Genomic DNA, 22,656 nt, shown 5'->3' on the forward strand with positions numbered 1-22,656 from the left:
TCCGCTTCGACATTTTGGTGCCTCCGAGAATGTGTCCACACAACAGTCCCCCGACATAGCGGTTAACGCTCTCCTGGTTCCACAGCTCTCCATAGTCACAGTGCAGCAATGCAGTAGGTTTCTGGCAACTAGCCCAATGACAATAGCCCTGCGCGTTTCGTCGCTAGAGTAACAGTGATTTCATCAGGGTTTAAGGAATGGGGCAATCATTCACACCCTATATAGTCAAAACCTAATTGTTTGATTGTTTAATTGCTAATTCAATTTCTACCCTTTGTGGGTAGATATGAGCGACTGTGAGTAAATTGGCATTACAAACAAATAACAAAAAACTGAGACACTTCAAATGTAAAATACAACTTATAAGACATATAATAATGTGCACAACATGTAAATGGACTCTAGACAGAGAGACATTGAAAAATATATAAAAAAGCATGATAAATGTATTAATAAACATAATTACACAAAAGCAAAACCCTTAATAACTGTTACTTAAATAAAATATACTTGTTATAATAAGTTGATGACAAAGATAACCACATTAAATGTAGGAATAAATCCTCAACCTCCTATCAACATAATAAAGATAATAAAAATAATACTAATAATTTATAATGATCAACATTGACCAAACAATAAAAAAATGATAACAATAGACTAAAGAGGAAGAGTGGAAGAAAAACATGTGGACAATAACAAATGCAATCAAATATAATAGCTAAACAAACCTTTGTTTGTAAGTCACCGTTACTCTAGCGATGACACGCGTATGGAAATTGCCATTGGACTAGTTTTTTTATTCATTGTATTAATCTCATCCTGCCAGAATATACTGTTTAAATAATGGTGCGCAAAAGAGGTACAGTGTATTTTTGTCAAAAGATGTGTGTATTAGTACTAGTAGTACGTGAAGTACGAAGATTGGCCTACCTCATGTCACATGAATCAGACCTGAGTTGCTGCTGAGCATCTTATCTTTTTCTAGCATCTATTTTGGGGTCTTTAGTCCAACGATTTGAACGTAAGACGATCGATATATATATATATATGTATATATATATATATATATATATATATATAAAATCAAAAAATAAATAGATGATACCGTTCTGTGGCTAACGAAATGCTTTTATTTGTGCGAGCTTTCGAGATACACTGATCTCTTCTTCCGGCGATGTTACAATGAATGAAGCAAAAGGTATACTTAAAAACAGTGTCTCTTGGAATGTTATCTGTGCTGTTCCTTCCCCCGGTGTGGATGTGTTTTATGGCTAGAGGTGTCAAAAGGTAGATGAAAGCAAGTGAAGAAAGAGTGTGTATGTGTATCAGTGTGAATAAAAATGAATGGAGAGCCCACAGTATATACAGTGCTTTACAGTTGTGCTACAAACTCTCACATTTCCACACCCACCCACACCATTTATATCCACTCCCACTCCACACACACCTTCTGTAAAGCAGTGTATATACTGTGGGCTCTCCATTCGTTTTTATTCACACTGATACACATACACACTCTTTCTTCACTTGCTTTCATCTACCTTTTGACACCTCTAGCCATAAAACACATCCACACCGGGGGAAGGAACAGCACAGATAACATTCCAAGAGACACTGTTTTTAAGTATACCTTTTGCTTCATTCATTGTAACATCGCCGGAAGAAGAGATCAGTGTATCTCGAAAGCTCGCACAAATAAAAGCATTTCGTTAGCCACAGAACGGTATCATCTATTTATTTTTTGATTATTGAACCTCGGCTAACACGGTACTGATACCTCTACATGTATATATATATATATATATATATATATATATATATATATATATATATATATATATATATATGTTGTTGACTGTGCTATAATTGGTAGTGTTTTTGATAAAGGTCCTAACATTTTATTATTCATTAGGTATCTGTGCGTAATGCAAAGACACTTGAACTGAGGATTGGAGGATCTGTAGTTCCACCTGAAGTAGATATTTCTATTGTGAGTATACGTATTATTACTGTACATTGATTTCTCTGAGACATCTAATATTGTATGTTAAACCACAATTAGGGCTGACATGTTTTTAAAATAGGTATTTGTATTTAACAACTCACATGTTCAAATATACATCACACAATACTTTGAAGTTGGATTCTAACTTAGATTAAAAGCTCTTTGGGGCCGGGACTCATTTTCTGAATGTGTACATGGATGGCGCTATATACATAAAGATATACGTACATACCAGTGGAAACACAGAGCACATATGTATGCATATATAAATACATGGATACATTAATTTGTCCTAATATTATATCAAATCTAGCCTACGCAGGGATTCAATCGAAATTGCCGCTCTTCTTCATGGATAACTCTGACTCACTAGCAAAGCAATGTACAGTATGTCCTGGAACATCACATATTGAAACATAGCAGCATCGTTAACATCTAAATAAAATGTCAGATTACAGGGGTAAAGCTTAGTATAAGGTACATAGCTAAGAGCTTCTTAATGTTTGTACTTTGTTGTAAGATCCACTCAAACCTTGGGTTACTTTGTTATACTGTAAGACAGAAATCTAATATTACAGGATTGCAACCTACATCTTAAGTGCTTAATTTCAATAAAACTTGCAAATAATAAACTACTATATACAGGCAATATGATGGAAAATATTCAAGGTGCACAATATATTGATATTATGCATGCATCTCTTTACTGTCTGTACTATCCTATTAAATATATTACCAAAAGCATACAAATTATGGTTTAAACATTTCAAACAATGGAGGAAATTATGAAGTTAAATTTAAAAAAAATTTTTACTTGGAGGACTTAGATACAGTTGAATGTCAGTTGAACCAGCTGTTTTATAATTCACATGTCTTTGTTTCTGGCAATGGATGATGATGATGATGATTTTTAGTGTTTTGTTTAATAAGTGAAAACGAATATACAGCTTTCACTGTGTGAACATGTCTGTGAGGTTTGGTGATGTATAGTTCAGAACGTGCATCATTGCAATTAAGGTTCTCAACTCAGTCCTCAAGACCCACCAACAGGTCATGTTTTAATGATATTCCAGCTTCAGCACAGGTTGCTCAATCAGTGGCTCAGTCAATTGAGCAATCTGTGCTGCAGCAGAGAGCTACTAATTGAGCCACCTTTGTTGAAGCAGGGATATTATGAAAACCTAACCTGTTGGGGGCTCTTGAGCACTAGAGTTAAGAACCCTTGGTATATGTGTGTTCTAATGTTATCATTACATTCTTTATTTACAGAGCTCATTCTTGTTTCCAGGGGTATACGTTAATTCTACCCAGGTTATTCCATTTGCACTACAGAACAAAGGTGTAACACGTGCAAAAGTAGAATTTGACCTTTCCAAATACCAAGATTTTTCTATGATGCTCAAAGAAGAATCAGGTATTTCTAGTCATATACTTACTAGTTTGGTATGACATTCCTTGAGTGAAAATACTTTGCCAAAGCCAAATGCATGCGTTACACGTAGAGTAATGAATACTTATTAACTGGTGGCTTATCATTGCCTCAGTGGGCATCACCCTTTTTTTTTTCTTCCTTTCTAAATTCTTAGAAAAGAAAAAGACCATCAATGATTAAATGAGAATCAAAAAGAGGAATTAAGCAACGGCCAGTTTTTGTTTTAGCTTTAAAACAAAGAACATTAAACAGAGAAGTCTGGTTGAACAAGTGCTACACCCGTTGTAATATATTTGTAGAGGTTTCACACTACTAAAAAAAGTTTTCAAATTATTGTTTTATTTCCTAAAATGTGTAATTAAAAAAGTTACATGAATAAAGTACTAATCTCACCACCAATGGTTCTTAGTGTTATTTGTTTCTTTCCCAGACTTTCCCTTTTTGATGTGCTGACATGTTTTTCCCATGCAGAGATGCACATTATGGTCATATATCCTGTGCGTTAACTATTAACTCACTTACTGTGCTGCAGTCCTCTTTGTTAACACACCATAATCTAGAGACACAAATTATATAGTTTATTGCTTAAGATGATAACATGAAACATCTTTGTCATATATTCTTTCTAGTGGTTGACATTGATCCATTATATCCACATCTGTACACGGTGGAGTTAGAAGAAAAGGAATGCAAGGAATGTGCACTGTCTTTTAATCCCAAAGAAGTAAGTTTCAATAAAATTACAGAAAATTAAACGTACATACCGTATAGCGGTGCAAAAATGTGTAAATTCTTAAATATTTGTCAATTTTTAATCATTACCATGCCTCCTATTTAGAGGGTTGTTGATAAATAAGTGCCTACACTGCTCATCTTCTTTCAAAATACGGGTGTTTGATGTATCGCACAAAACATGATAAACTCAAAATTCCAACAAATTTAATTACCTACTGTAATTTCACAGGCTGAGACTGAAGTGCATCTATCAAACTGGCTTTTAATGTATTTAATTGTGATATCTGCACATTATTATGAAGAACGTATGTGTTAATTAGATTAAATTCATTACTTCTGGATTTCCCAGGATATGCATAAAATTAAACATTTTCATCCCATTGATCATGTGTTAGACAAATGTTTAATGTGAGCTAAATTAAGATTATGCTATCTATTTTTTTTATATAGATTATCTAACAAAGCACATTTTTTTGTTCACTGCCAGAGGATCCTGAAACACATTGCTCTGCAATTATGTTTCAGGCCATGCCAATGATTATTGATGCTCACTGCAAGATAAAAAGCCCAGACTTCTGTCCTGGATCAACAATGATATAGGCCTGTGAATAGAGATGGGTGAAATATTGGCAGAAATTTGAATGAAAGACAGACAGAACCCCTGTAGATAGCACTCTTTTCCGGTGTGAGATGGTGATTGACTTAAAATACCTTTATTAATAAACAACTTCGTTAAAATAATGGGGTTTAAAACAATTATTAAATAATACCAAGTGTTGCTAGCTCTTGGAATTAGTTGTTCCAGAGGAGTATACAAATATTGGTTAATGTCCAGTGTTAGGATATTCACTGGCCCTAGTGTTCCTCATATAGAGTGAAGGAACTAGAGATGATTGGTGATTGGAACGGTAGTTTGGACCACATATGTAGTGCCACAGTAATTGAATACTAATAGATGCACTAATTCAATAAACCTATACTATGCTGCTATGTGCTGCAGCCAATAGTACATTAATGATTTGTGAAGAGCAAATCGAGGTTAATGTGCATCTAATGGTGTCCACTTTCACCAGCATTGGAGATGGTGGTGCGTGAGTGCAAGTAGTTATACTATAAAAACGTGTGAACCCCGGATCTGTAGTAGCAGATCTAGAGTTAACATTAGTATTCAAGATACATTACTGGTGTATGTTGTAGCACTGCTGAAACTCCTGTATGTTCTAATACTGAGTTGTCAGCTAAGTGCTGCTCCTTGTAGGGTTAATAGACCGGTCATCTGTGAAAGGGTGCCGTTTTGCTCGCTAAATTGTATCCTTTAAGCTATATGCTGTGGTAGGATATCTGCATTCAGAAGTTCTGATTACAATAGCCTTGACAAAGCACTCGCGAAACGCGCGCGTCGGCACCACGTGCACGCGCGGAGCCCTTGTTCACAGACACTGACTCAGTGTAACTTAGGATAGTCAGCGTGGCTCTGCTCCTGCACATTTATGGGCTGATTATAGACCTGACGGTCTTAAGAGCCAAGTTATAGGAACGGCACATTGTTTATCTGGCAGTCTATCATTTTAACATAAGGGATGCCTGAATGCAAATATCCTACCACAGCATATAGCTTAAAGGATACAATTTAGCGAGCAAAACGGCACCCTATCCAGCAATTAACCTCTGGAGTGCCAGACTATTACCACATTTGGAGGAGTACTGCACCAATTAGGGAAAGGTCTTTCACAGATGACCGGTCTATTAACCCTACAAGGAGCAGCACTTAGCTGATAACTCAGTATTAGAACATACAGGAGTTTCAGCAGTGCTACAACACTTACCAGTAATGTATCTTTGAATACTAATGTTAACTCTAGATCTGCTACTACAGATCCGGGGTTCACACATTTTTATAGTATAACTACTTGCACTCACGCACCACCATCTCCAATGCTGGTGAAAGTGGACACCATTACATGCACATTAACCTAGATTTGCTCTTCACAAATCATTAATGTACTATTGGCTGCAGCACATAGCAACATAGTATAGGTTTATTGAATTATAGCATCTATTAGTATTCAATTACTGTGGCACTACATATGTGGTCCAAACTACCGTTCCAATCACCAATCATCTCTAGTTCATTCACTCTATATGAGGAACACTAGGGCCAGTGAATATCCTAACACTGGACATTAACCAATATTTGTATACTCCTCTGGAACAACTAATTCCAAGAGCTAGCAACACTTGGTATTATTTAATAATTGTTTTAAACCCCATTATTTTAATGAAGTTGTTTATTAATAAAGGTATTTTAAGTCAATCACCATCTCACACCGGAAAAGAGTGCTATCTACAGGGGTTCTGTCTGTCTTTCAGTATATTACTTTACCTGCCCCTTGCAGCACCACTTCCTCTGTTCATTTATAAGCTGCAGCGGGGGTAAATCATAAGTATACAGAAATGTGAATGCACAGAGGATTTGCAAGTACCTTTCATCCGTGGATTTTCATAGATCAATCTCAAAAAGGCAAATTCGTTTGGATTTTTTAATATCACTGAAAATCCGCAAACGGATTTGGAAAAATGTGATTCCAGACCCTGAAATTACATCACCAGTAGCGAATACAGCGATAATTTGCCGCTGTAGAGCTGAAAAGTATGCGACAGGGAAGCTCTACTGTAGCTGGCTTAGCTCACTGCTCAAACAGCTGCCCTGAATACCAGAGGTTGTGGGGTCTGATCCTTTTGGGCCTCACAAAATGTCTTAGAACCTAACTTGTCATGATATATCTTGTGGAAATCCTTTAAGGATGCTTGGGGTATGAGTAATTTAAATATACTTTGCATATACCATTAGCATACCTTCCAGGCTCCTTTTTGAGCATAGATGCCCCTCTATATGTTGTTGAGGGGATACATATAGTACTTGAGACTACAATAACATATATCTCCCCCTAACCCTCTCCAGAATGTATCTAATGCATTGCCTAAACTGGTTTACATATAATGCAAATTATTTTGAAGGCAAGATTGGGTCCTGAGGCACTGATTTCTGATAATAATATTAGACTCTTCTAATCTAGATTTCATAGTGATACCAGAGTTATTGGGATTGAGTGCATCATATATTTACTGTATATAATGTAGGGGAAGGCACACCAAACTTGTATACAAAAATACAAAATCTTTATTCTAAAATATCAACATTTCAGTGTAGTAATTAAGTCTCCACTAACATCTCCATTCTATAAGTGCACCAAATACTGAAAAACCCACCAAAACCCTAGTTTTTTCCCCCGGGTGTCACCGTGACATTATCACCCTAACCTCCAATGGAGAGAACTCCCATTGACCAGTGCGGATTAAAAGATAGTGGATACAGCACAAACGGTACCCTGTATACCATCAGCTCTATGGTGCATGTGATACCTAGTACTGTATGTCACAGGAGACCAGGCAATTTACACCTTTATACCAGGATCATGCATTGAGCAAAACAAGTTAATGAAATAAATTGTAATTTATTCGCACAAATTCGCTCACACACAATGGAACACAAAATACAGACAAAAAGATACACTTACTAAGGGTCTGGGGTCGAAATCTAGACTTTCCTAAATTGCAAATTTATTCACAAGAAAAGGCATACACATAATGATACACAAACTACAGCAAAAAGACACACTTACTTGGGAATTGGGGTAACAACCTAGACTCTCCTAGTTGCATGGAATCCTAACCCCGATAACAGTTGCAAAAACAGGACAGAAAATATTCCAGGCAGGTTTCGCTGAAGCAGCCCTTTTCTTGCTGGAGACTTGAAACTGGAAACTTAGAATTTGAGAATCTTAGAGGACTGGAGAACTAACCATCTGAGGGGCGCCAGGGGTTATAATACCTCTCAGTTTCATTCAAACAATACTATAGCCCAATCCAAAGCGTGAGAAATTTCTCTGCAGCCAATCAGAGACAAGCTGGTAGAAAAAACAGGATTAGCTGGAAATCTGAATGAACATAGGGGCATGTGCAATTTGGCACCTCTGTCCCTGGTTTCCTCAATGCCACCTGCAGTGACGGGCTCCTGTCAGTCTGGTGGGGCAAATGGAAATGCAAAGAGCATCCATTGATCTCAGGACGTGGATTCTTGAGTCCTTCCCTCCTGTCCAAATGGCCTTGACACCTTGGACCTCCTCTGGGGCTTTAATCTCCAGATGTCCTGCCAGACCTACTGGCACCAATTGGTAGCCCCATTGGCCTGTCAGAGCATTGGTTTTGAAAGTCCCAGCTCACAAGTGTATATGTCTTTAAACACACAATTTAATAAAATATACACTTTAAAAATATCCTAAGTTTTGCTGGTATGGGGAATAGAGAAAAAAAACTGGATTTTATTTATTACTAGACATTTTTCCCACACACTAGAAAATAGACTTAGGACTGGACTTTACAAGCCCCCTCACAACCTTATAGATGGTTGGAGTACCCCAGAACCTCTAAGCAGGTTCTGGGTTACCAGTACAGTAACTGGGTATCCCCCCTAACCTGGGGACCCCTTATAGTTACAGGGATACTTTACAACCCTTTGCACCATTTACCTGTCTGGGCTGTGCTGAAGCAGGGACCCCTAGTGGTGAGTCACGCAAGCATTTTCAAGGGGAGATATTACCGAGACACTGTGTCTACATGCATCCAGGAATCCGACCTGATTCCTGGGTACATTTCTAGGGAAACCAGCAACTCTGGCCCCTGACTAGATAGACACAATCTGACAACACTTTCTCTGCAAAACCCTCCCTGAAACTCATACAACAGCAATCCCTGCTTGTTGGCATCCTTGGAAAGGTAAAAACACAAAAATTCTTTATTGTTGCATAATTACAGGTAATGATTTTACAACAGTTGGGTCCAAGAGCTGACACTCCTGAACCCTAAAACAAGGGTCAGAGGTAACCAAACGGGCTTAACCTTTATTAGTGAGTCTGGTTACCTCTTCACCGTCACACTGTAGCTATCAAAGTGCACCATAATAACAGTCACTGAACCAGCCCACCCCATGGAGTATTGAAGAACCGCTGCTAGCCTATAAGACTATAAGTGATAGAAGCTTCATAACAATGTAGCAAAACCATAACACTCTTCATGGGGGCAGATCAAAGACAGCTCTTAAGGGTCATTTATTAGTCCCATTGTTTAATTTTATATCAGGATAGTATAATACTAATGATGGCTAAAGTAATAGGCTGTCCCAGAAATAGCTAAATATAGCTTGTAAATTGCTCACTTATAACGGCAAAAGATCATATAGTTGACTAGTTAGGTACTAAAAACATGATATACAGTACATCTTAATTACACCTAGTATCACATAGCCAAACTGATTATTAGTTTATATATATAAAAGTGGCACTGTGTGCTCATTTGCATGTCATTTCCCAGAATCCCTTGCTGCAGTGGAAGTGCTGTGTGCTGGGTGATAATGGTGAAAGGCGGGGTTGCAGACCTGCCTAAGACATGCAGATGAGCACACAGTTGTATTTACATTTGCATATTTGCTTTGCTGTGGAGGGTTTTTGTCACTTTTTTTTACCCACCATAACCTTAATAGTAGTGGTGATTACCTAGTCTAGTCTCAAACCTGCTTTGCCATTAAGACCAACCTCACACTGATGATACCCATCAAGATTGAAACATGTCTGTGAGTGGGTTTAATGGCTTTGCATCTCATCCCAGCCTCTGTCTAAAAGCTGTGTTTAAAACAGCATGCATTGGCTTGAGGATTGGCTTGTGTAATACGAGCTTGAGACAAAAGGTGGCACTGAGTGCTCATTTGCATGTCATTTCCCAGAATCCCTTGCTGCAGTGGAAGCGCTCTATGCTGGGTGACAATGGGGAAAGACCGGGTTGCAGACCTGTCTAAGACATGCAAATGAACATACAGTAATATTTACAGTTGCTTTATGCTTTACTGTGGAGGGTTTTTGTCACTTTTTTTACCCACCATAACCTTAATAGTAGTGGTGATTACCTAGTCTAGTCTCAAACCTGCTTTGCCATTAAGACCAACCTCACACTGATGATACCCATCAAGGTTGAAACATGTCTGTGAGTGGGTTTAATGGCTTTGCATCTCATCCCAGCCTCTGTCTAAATATATATACATGTAGAGGTATCAGTACCGTGTTAGCCGAGCTTCAATAATCAAAAAATAAATAGATGATACCGTTCTGTGGCTAACGAAATGCTTTTATTTGTGCGAGCTTTCGAGATACACTGATCTCTTCTTCCGGCGATGTTACAATGAATGAAGCAAGCAAAAGCTATACTATAAACAGTGTCTATTGGAATGTTATCTGTGCTGGTCCTTCCCCCGGTGTGGATGTGTTTTATGGCTGGAGGTGTCAAAAGGTTCCTGAAAGCAAGTGATGAAAGAGTGTGTATGTGTATCAGTGTGAATTAACATGAATGGAGAGCCCACAGTATATGCAGTGCTTTACAAAAGGTGTGTGTGGAGTGGGAGCGGATATAAATGGTGTGGGTGGGTGTGGAAATGTGAGAGTTAGTAGCATAACTAAAAGTGTGTGTGGATACTATGTGGTCCCTATTGGTGTATAGGGATGGAAAAACAAGGATTATAAGTATGTGTGAGAGACAGCTGTGTATGCATACATATAGCACAGTGTGTACAGACATGGCCTATAGCGCTCATGGGAAGAGAGTTCACTTGTGTCAGTAATGACTCATAAAATTTCGATCTCTGTTTAGGCCACTGCTAAGTGTCCCGAACAGTTGCATAAATTTGTATTCATGCAACCGTCTCTCTTTCGGTGTTTTAAGATTACCTTTGAGTATGGCAACCCTCAGATCGTTCATTTTATGGCCAGGGTCAGAAAAATGTTCGCCAACAGGACTGTCTCTTGTTCCGCGTGTGATGCTGTGGCGGTGCAGGTTCATTCTCTTGTTTAGCCCCTGCCCTGTCTCACCTATGTAGTAGCAGCCCCCCGGGCATTTCATGCACATGATGAGGTACACGACATTGCTGGAGGAACAGGTGAACCTTCCTCTGATTTTGTATTCCCGATTCACACATACTTATACTCCTTGTTTTTCCATCCCTATAAACCAATAGGGACCACATAGTATCCACACACACTTTTAGTTATGCTACTAACTCTCACATTTCCACACCCACCCACACCATTTATATCCGCTCCCACTCCACACACACCTTTTGTAAAGCACTGCATATACTGTGGGCTCTCCATTCATGTTAATTCAGACTGATACACATACACACTCTTTCATCACTTGCTTTCAGGAACCTTTTGACACCTCCAGCCATAAAACACATCCACACCGGGAGAAGGACCAGCACAGATAACATTCCAATAGACACTGTTTATAGTATAGCTTTTGCTTGCTTCATTCATTGTAACATCGCCGGAAGAAGAGATCAGTGTATCTCAAAAGCTCGCACAAATAAAAGCATTTCGTTAGCCACAGAACGGTATCATCTATTTATTTTTTGATTATATATATATATATATATATATATATATATATATATATATACAAATACAACTGTATGCTCATCTGCATGTTTTAGGCAGGTCTGCAACCCCACCTTTCACCATTATCACCCAGCATACAGCACTTCCATTGCAGCAAGGGATTCTGGGAAATGACATGCAAATGAGCACTCAGTGCCACTTTTTGCTTCAAAAACCATTTTTAACATGGTTCCCTATAGGCTTAAGCTTGCTGCATGGTCACAGCTTTGAGCACAGCCAGGGTTAAGGTGCATACCCAGAAAACCACCCACAGACAGCTGTTTCGACCTTAATGGGACTCATCAGTGTGGGGCTGGTTAACTGGGTATGTAAAGAAGCTATAGGATAGGCTATACCATAATACTGAGTTAAGTTATGGTGAGTAAAAAAATTGACAAAAACCCTCCACAGGAAAGCAAATATGCAAATACAACTGTATGCTCATCTGCATGTCTTAGGCAGGTCTGCAACCCCACCTTTCACCATTATCACCCAGCATACAGCACTTCCACTGCAGCAAGGGATTCTGGGAAATGACATGCAAATGAGCACTCAGTGCCACTTTTTGCTTCAAAAACCATTTTTAACATTTTCCCCTATATATATATATATATATATATATATATATATATATAAAATAAAATGGTGGAGGATTTAAAGTATTTTTATCAATTTAGTACCTCAGAGGTTAACATTGGTCAGAAGTTGTATTAAAACTACAATAATTGTTTTTATGACAGGTCAAGACCCTTCCTGTGTAAGTGCTGATCTGAAAAGAGGGTTTTATTGGTGGTCTATCACACATGGCCCACTAACAATGAAATATGTACAGTTTAGAAGGCTGTGGACAATAGCCAGATCCTGGGTTGTCAGCCTCAATAAAGCTTTACAGTCTTGAAATATCACCTTTGCATCACAGAAAGACATGTCAAACAGGTCACCACAACCTCTATATTAACAAGCAAGTGGTTAACCGAGGAAGAAGTGCATAGGTCGCTTGATAAAAGTAAAGTAAATAAGGCACCTGGCCCCGATGTCATACATCCTAGAGTTCTTAAGGAGCTAAGTTCAGTAATAGCCAAACCATTACATTTAATATTCAAGGACTCCATTTCCACAGGCTCCGTACCACAAGATTGGGGTAAAGCAGACGTGATGCCTATATTTAAAAAGGAAGCTAGATCACAACCGGGTAATTACAGACCTGTAAAACTAAAATCAATAGTGGGGAAGCTACTTGAAGGTTTAGTACGGGATAACATTCAGGAATACCTAATAGATAACAAAATTATTAGTCATAGTCAGCATGTATTTATGAATGTTAAGTCGTGCCAAACTAACCTTATTAGTTTCTTTGAGAAGCTAAGTAGGAATTTTGATCTTGGTAATGCACCAATTGCTACCACTTGCACCAATCCGTGGGTAGTCATTGACTCCTTAGGTGCAGGGAAACAGCTTGTATCAACACATTCTAACACGCAGCTTGCTATCACACAAGTGATTTGCTATACTCACTAATTGAACAATCTGACCAATTATGTGTTGACAGGGTTGCGCAACATCAGTATCTATCAACAGCACCCTCACCTCTACTCTATGCCTATTTAACACCACCTTATACAGTTAGTCTGCATATCAGACCCCTTTTAGATTACTGATTTAATATAGCTCAATTATCTATTTTACTATTAGTGATCCAGGGTGTTACATTGCACTCAACATAGGATCATCAGTGTGTGTCTATTGTATGTCAATTTTAATCACCATTATTTTAGTATTTATGAACATTAAAGATATAACTTTGTAACTAATCATTCAGTTTAGGGAGTCAGAGTGCTACATGTTGGGTTTCTTTTCTCCTTTAGTATACCATAATTAACCTACCCATCAGCACCCCTCCCCCATTCCGAATTTTCAATTTCATTAAGCTGAATCGGGGTACGCCTATCGCTATCTAAGAATCCAGGAAATTAAGTTATGAGTATGTTTCTATATTCAGACATACTTTTAAACCTTGCAAAAGAAGATTTTTTTCTTTTAATTCATACAACTGTAAACCCCTGTGTCTGATTGATTGACATAGGTGTGCTTATGTGGTTGTAAATGAAGGGGAGTTAGAATATATGGCCCTAATTTTTAATTATGATTTAGAATTCAACAAGGTATTTTTTTTATCAGACATGTGAGTTCTCATCTTTCCAATGCCAGTGACCTCTCTAGGAAAAAGCTATGACATATGGTGACATACTGTACAGGTGTTTTTGTTTTATCCTTTTATTTTAAGAAACTGGTCTACATTTATTGTAACTGTATGTTCTTGTAAGAATCTTTGTCTGTACTGTAATCTAAGCAGGGTCTTTTTGTATATTGAAGCCAAACTTTAATAGGTGATGCTTTGGGCTGGCATTGAACTGGTTGCATGCTTGGTAGAGAGTAAAGTACATTTTCCCCAACATCTAAACCCTATGGTCTCAGATGAAAAGGACCCAAAGGAAGGTAGCAGCTCGCCCTAACAGACGAAGATATCCGGGTGTCCTGACCAGACAAGGGCTGATTGAGCAGAAGAAATTGGTGCAGGGCGTGGAGGTAATTATGGAGGATGATGAGGGATTGGAGGCCACTGAGGACACTGGGGACGTTTGAGCCAAGCCCAAGACCGATACAGTGAAAGCAGTTAAGACTGGGGCGGAAGGAAAGGAGGACCTTCTGAAGTGGCTGGTGGTCCAACAGGCAGAACAAGAGCAGCAGCGACAGGAGATGGAAGAGAAACAGGAGCGGCAATGGGCTGATATGCAGCGGCAACAGACGCAGCAGACACAGCAGATGACGGACTTGATGAAGCTCCTTCATGCAGGAACCAAAACACCGGCACCTGAGCCAATCATCCTCAAAAAGATCCGCTTAACTAAACTGAGCCCTGAGGATGACATTGAAGCTTTTCTCGTCATGTTTGAGAGGGTGGCCAGAGCCAGTCATTGGCCAAGATCACAATGGGTAATGAGGCTAGTGCCCACACTGACTGGGAAGGCTCAGATGGCCTACAGTGCTCTAAGTCCAGGGGATGCTGAAGACTACGAGATGGTGAAAGAGGCCATTTACAGGCGATATAACATCAACCCGGAGACGTTCAGGCAAAGATTCCGCAACCTCCACTATAATCATTCAGAAGGACCGCGGGAGACTTATGCCAAATTGATGGATCTTATGAATAAGTGGATTAAGCCGACCGAGAAGGCAAAAGAGGACATTTTGGAGCTATTTGTCCTTGAGCAGTTCCTGGAGATTCTGCCACAAGGTGCACGACTGTGGGTGCAGGAACATCGACCCAAAACTGGGGATAAAGCTATAGACCTGGCTGAGGACTATTTGGCAGCTCATCAGGAACGTGAGAGAAGACCAGTGGTAAGATCTCCTCCCTCCTCATCACATGCACCAGTACGGGAATCTTCATTTAGACAGGGGGCAGGTCGGAGCTCGCTTATACAGGATACACGGGTATGCCATCTCTGTAAGAAACCAGGACACATAGCCAGATATTGCCGACAAGGGAAGAATTGGCCAAGTACTATGATCACCAATGTTGGTGGATTCACTAAGGAAGTGACCATTGGAGGGAAAATGGTGAAGGCCCTCATAGACACTGGAAGTGAAACTACTTTGGTAAAGAAAGGACACTTTTCCAAAGGGATACCAGTGGGCTCTCTGGACATACAATGTGTCCATGGACATTATAAGCGTTGTCCAATCTTTCCGCTGCCTATCACCATGGGTACAGTTACACATGTAGTACAGGCAGGGGTAGTAGAAAATATGCCCTACATGTTGATTCTGGGGCGGGACTTTCCAGGTCTGTTAGGACTATTGATACACTGTTCAGCAGTTACCACAAGGGCCCAAGCGAAGAAGCAGGCTGAAAAGGAGAAGGACATGTCTTTGAAAACTTCTTTGGGGGGGCTTTTTCCTTTTCACCCAGAGATCTTTGGTGAAGAAGGGAGAGGCAGGAAATCCGATAGGCAAAAAAGAAAGGACAAAGCACTCGGTCCTAGAGAATTAGGGGTGCAGGACTTGGACGAGGTCAATAATGTTTGGGGCAAGGATATTGTAGAGGCGCAACAGCAGGACAACTCACTAAACCTTTTTTTTCAGCAGGTGGTAACTGAAGAGATGAGCGAGTTTGGGCCTATACCATCATATGCATTACGGCAGGGTGTATTAACCAGGGTCTGCAAGGATCCTCACTCTTCTTTGCAGGTGAAGCAGGTCATGGTGCCAAAAGTATTTCAGAAGGAGATTCTTCGGTTGGCACATGATGTTCCCATGGGGGGTCATATGGGCAAAGACAAGACCTTATATAGAATATTAATGCATTTCTTTTGGCCTAAAGTACATAAGGATGTGGGAGAATATTGTGCCTCTTGCCCTATATGCCAACAGGTGGCCCCAGTAAACCTCCTGGATCGGGGGAAATTGATCCCTATACCGGTAGTTGGGGAAGCTTTTGACCGGGTGGCCATGGATGTGGTGGGTCCTTTACAAAAAAGTTCTAAAGGTAATCAGTATATACAGGCATACCCCGCATTAGCGTACGCAATGGGACCGGAGCATGTATGTAAAGTGAAAATGTACTTGATGTGAAGCACTCCCCTTTTCCCCACTTATAGATGAATGTACTGTACTGCAATCGTCATATACGTGCATAACTGATGTAAATAACGCACTTGTAACAGGCTCTATAGTCTCCCCGCTTGCGCACAGCTTCGGTACAGGTAGGGAGCCGGTATTGCTGTTCAGGACGTGCTGACAGGCGCATGCGTGAGCTGCCGTTTGCCTATTGGGCGATATGTACTTACTCGCGAGTGTACTTAAAGTGAGTATCCTTAAAGCGGGGTATGCCTGTACTGGTGCTATGTGATTACGCCACCAGGTATCCAGAAGCAATTCCCTTGCCCAGTGTTACTGCTAAGAATGTAGCGAATGCTCTTATTCAAGTATTTGCAAGGGTAGGAATCCCCCGTGAAATTCTCACGGATCAGGGATCACATTTCATGTCAAATTTAATGAAAGAGGTGTATCAATTGTTGGGAATCCATACCCTACGTACATCCCCATATCATCCCCAAACAGATGGTTTAGTAGAGAGGCTAAACGGGACACTAAAAAGGATGATTAGAAAGGTGGTAGGTGAGCAGTCTAACAAATGGGACCAGTGGTTGCCTTATTTATTGTTCTCATACAGGGAAGTACCACAAGCCTCAACAGGATTTTCCCCGTTTGAGCTACTTTATAGAAGGCAAGCCCGGGGTCTGCTAGCATTAATCAAAGATTCCTGGGTGCAGCAGGATCCTTTGAGGGATAATGTAGTAGGATATATTACCCAGACGAGGGAAAGGATTATCCGGATGCAGGATCTGGCTAATGAAAATTTGAGGGAGGCTCAACAACACCAGAAAGTGTGGTATGACAAAAAGTCCAGAGATAGGGTATTCCTTCCTGGGGATAAAGTGCTCCTCTTGTTGCCCGATAGAGAGAATAAACTGGTAGCTAGATGGCAAGGTCCATATACCATTGTGGAAAGAAAGGGGGCTGTGAACTACCAAGTAAGCATACCAGGAAGAAGGGACCAGTCTATATACCATGTTAATTTGTTAAAAGGTTGGAAAGAGAGAGAAAAATTGTCTTTGATGGTCCTGAGAGGGTGTGAACCTGATATGGCAGGTGAGGCATATCAGAGATTGCAGTTGGAAAGTAAGGAAGACGCCGTAACGTCTGGGGAGGAACTTTCAACAAAGCAAAGGGATATGTTAGAGAAACTAGTTACTCGGTATGCACATGTATTTACGAAAAGGCCAGGACGCACTACACAAGCAGTTCATAGGATAGAGACTGGGGATGCAAGACCTATCCATACCCATACCCTATCGTATCCCTGAGAGGCAGAAAAAGATAGTGGAAGAAGAAGTGCATCAAATGTTGGAAATGGGGATTATTGAGGTTTCCACCTCCGAATGGTGTTCCCCAATAGTGTTGGTACCTAAAAAGGATGGAACAGTACGATTCTGTGTAGATTTTCGAAAGTTAAATGAGGTGGCCCGTTTTGATGCCTATCCTATGCCCCGCATTGATGAGCTTTTGGATCTAGTGGGTAAGGCACATTATATCAGCACCTTGGACCTTACAAAAGGCTATTGGTAGATTCCGGTGGAAGAGTCAGATAGGCCCAAGACAGCATTTGCCACCAACCAGGGGCTCTATCAATTTGTAACCATGCCCTTCGGTTTGCATGGGGCCCCAGCGACCTTTCAAAGAATGATGAATAGGTTGTTAGTAGGGAGGGAACAGTTTGTGGCAGCGTATCTAGATGACGTAGTGATCTATAGCCCAGACTGGGACAGTCACTTAAACCATCTAGAGGAGGTGGTTGAGTTGATTGCCCAGGCTGGGTTAACCATAAACCCAAAGAAATGTGCCCTGGGTTTCACACAAACTAGATATTTGGGATACATGTTAGGAAATGGAGAGGTGCGCCCGGAAAAGAGCAAGGTGAATGCTATTCGGGAAGCAAGGATAACTAGAACCAAAAAGGAGGTAAGATCCTTTCTTGGATTGGTAGGATATTACCAAAGGTTTATCCCTAACTTTTCATCCATAGCAGCCTCGCTGACCGATTTAACCAAGAATAAGGAACAAAATTTGGTGACCTGGACTCCAGAGTGTAATGCTGCATTTAACCAGTTGAAGGATATTTTATGCAGTGAACCAGTGTTGAAAAGTCCAGACTTCAAGTTACCATTTATTGTACACTGTGATGCTTCAGAAGTGGGGCTAGGGGCAGTACTTAGTCAGGAAGTTGAAGGTGTGGAACACCCTGTTTTGTATATAAGCCATAAACTATATCCAAGAGAAACCAGATATGCCACGGTTGAGAAGGAATGTCTGGCAATTAAGTGGGCATTGGAAGTGTTGAGGTGTTACCTGTTGGGGCAGCAATTTTCACTAGTCACCGATCATCATGCACTGACGTGGCTAAACAATATGCAATGTAAAAATGCCCGGGTTACCCGATGGTATCTAGCCCTGCAACCATTTAAATTTACGGTATCATACCGACCGGGAAGTCAGCATCATAATGCAGATCATTTATCCCGATATGGGGCTGAAATAACTAGGAAAGAAGGTGCTGAGAAATAGCAAGATTGATGTTCAGGAACTTTTAGTGTATTTAGATTTGACAACAGTAAATGTGGTTTTGTCTCATATAGGGCCTGGACATGGAACCTCTAGAGTGGGAGGGCGGAGGTTCCCTATTTCTCAGTATAGGAGAGTAAAATTGCAGCACCCCTGTCTCTTACAAAAGTATATTGGAGAAAAATCCTGACTGTTTTCCTCTTAAAGTGGCGGATATGTGACAGGGCTGCTTGCACTTTTGTTGAAGTTAAAATGCATGTTTGCTTTCTGGCATCAAGTGCACCACTTTATCTTTCTTTCTGTTTCTGTCTTTTTTTTCCTGGGCCCAGCAATCTTTTGTTTTGTTTCCTTTACCTGAAACTTTACTAACCTTTAATGTGGTGTCCTGAGGTCAGTCAGTACAATACAGGTCTGGTTGGTGTTAAAGAGAGTACAGGGAAAACGGCGGTGCATCTGCTGCTGCTGCTGCTGCTGAAGATTGGAAACCACAAACGGCAAACCACAAAATATCCTAGGTGCAAAAATTTATTTTAGGGCATAGTAACAGCCAAAAAGAACACTCTGACGCGTTTCCCGTGGTATCCCACGCTTTATCAAATCTTATATCCAGACGCGAAATCCAGACGCGTTCTGTGGCTAACGAAATGCTTTTATTCCACAGAACGGTATCGTCTATTTATTTTTTGATTATTTGTGAAAGGTTGAGTCCCTTTCTTTTTAAAGAAGCTGCAGCATCAGACCCTGGGAAGAATGAAAGAGGCTTTTGCTGTTCTCTGAACCTTCTTTTTATTAGGTATTCCCCATTCAGGTATACAAAACAGATAACAAAGAACAGATAATAACAAAACAGTAATTCCTTGGCGCACTGTCAGATATTAAACCTGGCAAAATGAATGCAGTCCCATGGCTTTGATGATGGTGAAATATTATGTCCACAGTCCACAGTGCTCGATTCCTTTGGATTAAAAACTGATCGGGGAATACAAAGACAGAACAACCATTGCGCAGTACCCTATGGTCAGTTCAGCTCTCCCCCACCGTTGCCAGCTTTCCCTGGGCCCTTCTGATCCTGACCCATATGTAAGAAAATCCCCCAATTACATGTCTGTGTGATATGTGGTGCACCTGCTGGTTTACAGGACTCCTGAGTCTCCCGCTGGGTGTTAGTGGGGATATCACCATGATAGGCATCTGAGGTAGTGTGCTCTGAGTCCTACTCACATTTGGTACAGCGCCTCCACCCCATCAGGATCCCTACAGTGGCAGGGAGGAGTATCTGAAGGGGAACTCCTTGGTGCATCTTCCTGCAGAATAACTCCAGACTCACACAGGAAGGATCTCTTTAACCAGGGCATCTTTAATTGCATCTTTTCAGGCAGACTGCCCATCATAGCGGTTGTACTTAGCCGCACATTCTGTGAAGGTACTTAATTAATTGAGTTGCTTTTCCACCTCTCCCCTAAGGGAGATCACCATTTGTGCCAGGTCCCTGGACACAATGTGAGAGCTGAACCTCACACTTCTTAGAACTAGATCAGAACTCAGACATAACTCAACAAGAAGACTTCACTTAGACTGACTCTTAAACTCTCACTAACTTTAGGTAGTACTGTGTATTATATAGACTCCAGAAAAGACACACCTCTTGTGTCACTAACAGTGGACACAAAACATGCTGTCACTTCCTTTGTTACATATGACACATCACCAGGGTTTGAGGGCAAACCTCCATGATAGTGACTGGCAACCCTGCCTTCTTACCAGGATTACTGCCAGCATGGGGAGAGATCTGTATACCAATTTTACACATGGCTATATTCTCCCCCTGATGGAACCCAACGACCCGGCTGGGATCTAAATTTGTGGAACCTTCCTTCTGGTAGCACTGCAACACATAAACAAGATACATAGCATATGAATACATTATTACCAACACAAATTTATCTCTGCATACATAATTACATCAACCAATTGGTTTACAGCAACACATAGAACCACTCCATGGGAGAATTAATCTAGTAATAATGCTTAGGGTCTGGTTTCTGCACCTCCCTCCCATTGGCATCCTTCACTGTAATGCTGTAAGATCTGGGCAGCCCATTCTCTGGCCTATACTCCATCTTATGCATAAAGATGTTGCGCCCAACACTCCAGACCCTCATAAGGTAACTGATTCTCTCCTCGGTCTTGTATGGTGCGTGACCAGCTGATTTAGACATAATGTAATCCTCAACAGTCTCCCTCAGCCATGCATCCCTGTTATCCTCTATCTCCTGCATGAGAGGTTCAGGTACATACGGATATTCCAGACCAAGAGACCTTTTGTATCTAGCTACTATTGCTCTCTCAGCCCTGCTGATGCGAATAAGCTTTTTATTACCTGCCCTGCCTGGCAGCACCCATGACAATGATTCTTCAGAATCAACCAAGTCATACAGTATGGACGACCCTCGGGGAGTAACTAGGCTCTTTTGAATATCGTACCATCTTTTCCTCAATTCTTCTAGGCGCTCCTCATCTGAGGACTCACCCTCATCCCACCAGTGGTCAACTATGTCACTCCTTATTAGTATGAATCGCGTACGATCCAACCAGGCCTCATTCCCCTCAAACATAGGAGCCCACCATCTGGTTTCTTTCTCTACAGTCTGCTCTTGTACTGAAACTGTCATCTCTCCTTCCTCCGGTTCTCCCCCAAAAGAAACTCCTTATGTCCCTGTGGACCTAGAGTTGGACCCAAGGCGTTTAGGCCTACCTCTCACATTGAGAGAGAGAGAGAGAGAGACGAATCCGGAGCGACAGCACACAGCCCAATGACGTCAGAATCCAGGTTTTGAAAAACGAAGCTTTATTGTGTGCCACCATGTTGCCATTGCCGGATGCACGCTGTGGGATCAACCCTTAAAGAACTGCTGGACCCAGGACAGATGAGCTGACAGGGGTAAGATTGCCATTTTGCCCCTAAGCCTCAACCTACATAGAGGTCCCCACACTTTCTTTGCTTTTCCCTCCAGCCCTGCCCACTTCGGTGTGTCTATTACCCAGCATTAGCCTTAGAGCGCATGACAGTTATACATTTCTACCTCTCACATTGGCATTTACATCAACAGAATTCGTTCTCGACGATACATCAGAAGCAATAATTTCCCTCCCCGATCCCTCATCGGAGGTAAAACATTCCCCCCAGTCCAGATTTGACCCAGTCCATTCCTGTTACGCTGTGCTCACCACGGACAAGGAGGGACCCCGAAACTGAGGTGAGATGGGTAACAAACTGCACCCACAGCTACGGGGACACGCCTGGAAAGTGGAAAATAGGCGTCTGGAACCATCTGGGAGTATAAGATAAAGTAAGATATTCGCCAGACGAGAAGGGAGATTCCAGAAGATAGGTGGTACCGAGAGCCTGGGGTCCAGAACCGGGAGGTAGGTCGGAATCCGCAAACTGAGGTGAAGGGGTCGGGGAGTCCAGGAGGTCAGGATACAAACCAAGGGTAGAAGACCAGAGCGGATCTACAGCCAGGCCGGTTCGGTACGCAAGGGATCACTAAGGAGACAAAGAGACAGGAACTGAGGCAGGCACGACCGTGGTTAACACAGGTCATACAAAGCTATGCTCAGCTAAAGAATGAATGGCTGAGCAAGGTATAAGTAGGAGGAAGGACCAATAGGGAGAGGGGGAGTAACGAGGGAGCGGCCCCAGGGAAGATAGGGATTGGTAGGGAGACTTACCACAGCTGTGCTAGATGTGCAGC

General features: G+C 41.2%; 1 protein-coding gene across 5 annotated transcripts in view; it reads left to right on the top strand.

Moving 5' to 3' along the window:
- The window catches only part of CFAP47 (cilia and flagella associated protein 47), a 663,944-nt gene that overhangs the window by 119,568 nt on the left and 521,720 nt on the right, over positions 1 to 22,656 (top strand). For all 5 annotated transcript variants that reach the window (XM_075590256.1, XM_075590258.1, XM_075590257.1 and 2 more), the window contains exons 20-22: positions 1,916 to 1,993; positions 3,278 to 3,422; positions 4,070 to 4,164. In XM_075590256.1, coding sequence (XP_075446371.1) covers positions 1,916 to 1,993; positions 3,278 to 3,422; positions 4,070 to 4,164 — 318 coding nt within the window. The remainder of the gene's footprint in view (positions 1 to 1,915; positions 1,994 to 3,277; positions 3,423 to 4,069; positions 4,165 to 22,656) is intronic.

This window comes from Ascaphus truei, chromosome 3, assembly GCF_040206685.1.
Source record: "Ascaphus truei isolate aAscTru1 chromosome 3, aAscTru1.hap1, whole genome shotgun sequence".
Classification (NCBI taxonomy): domain Eukaryota; kingdom Metazoa; phylum Chordata; class Amphibia; order Anura; family Ascaphidae; genus Ascaphus; species Ascaphus truei.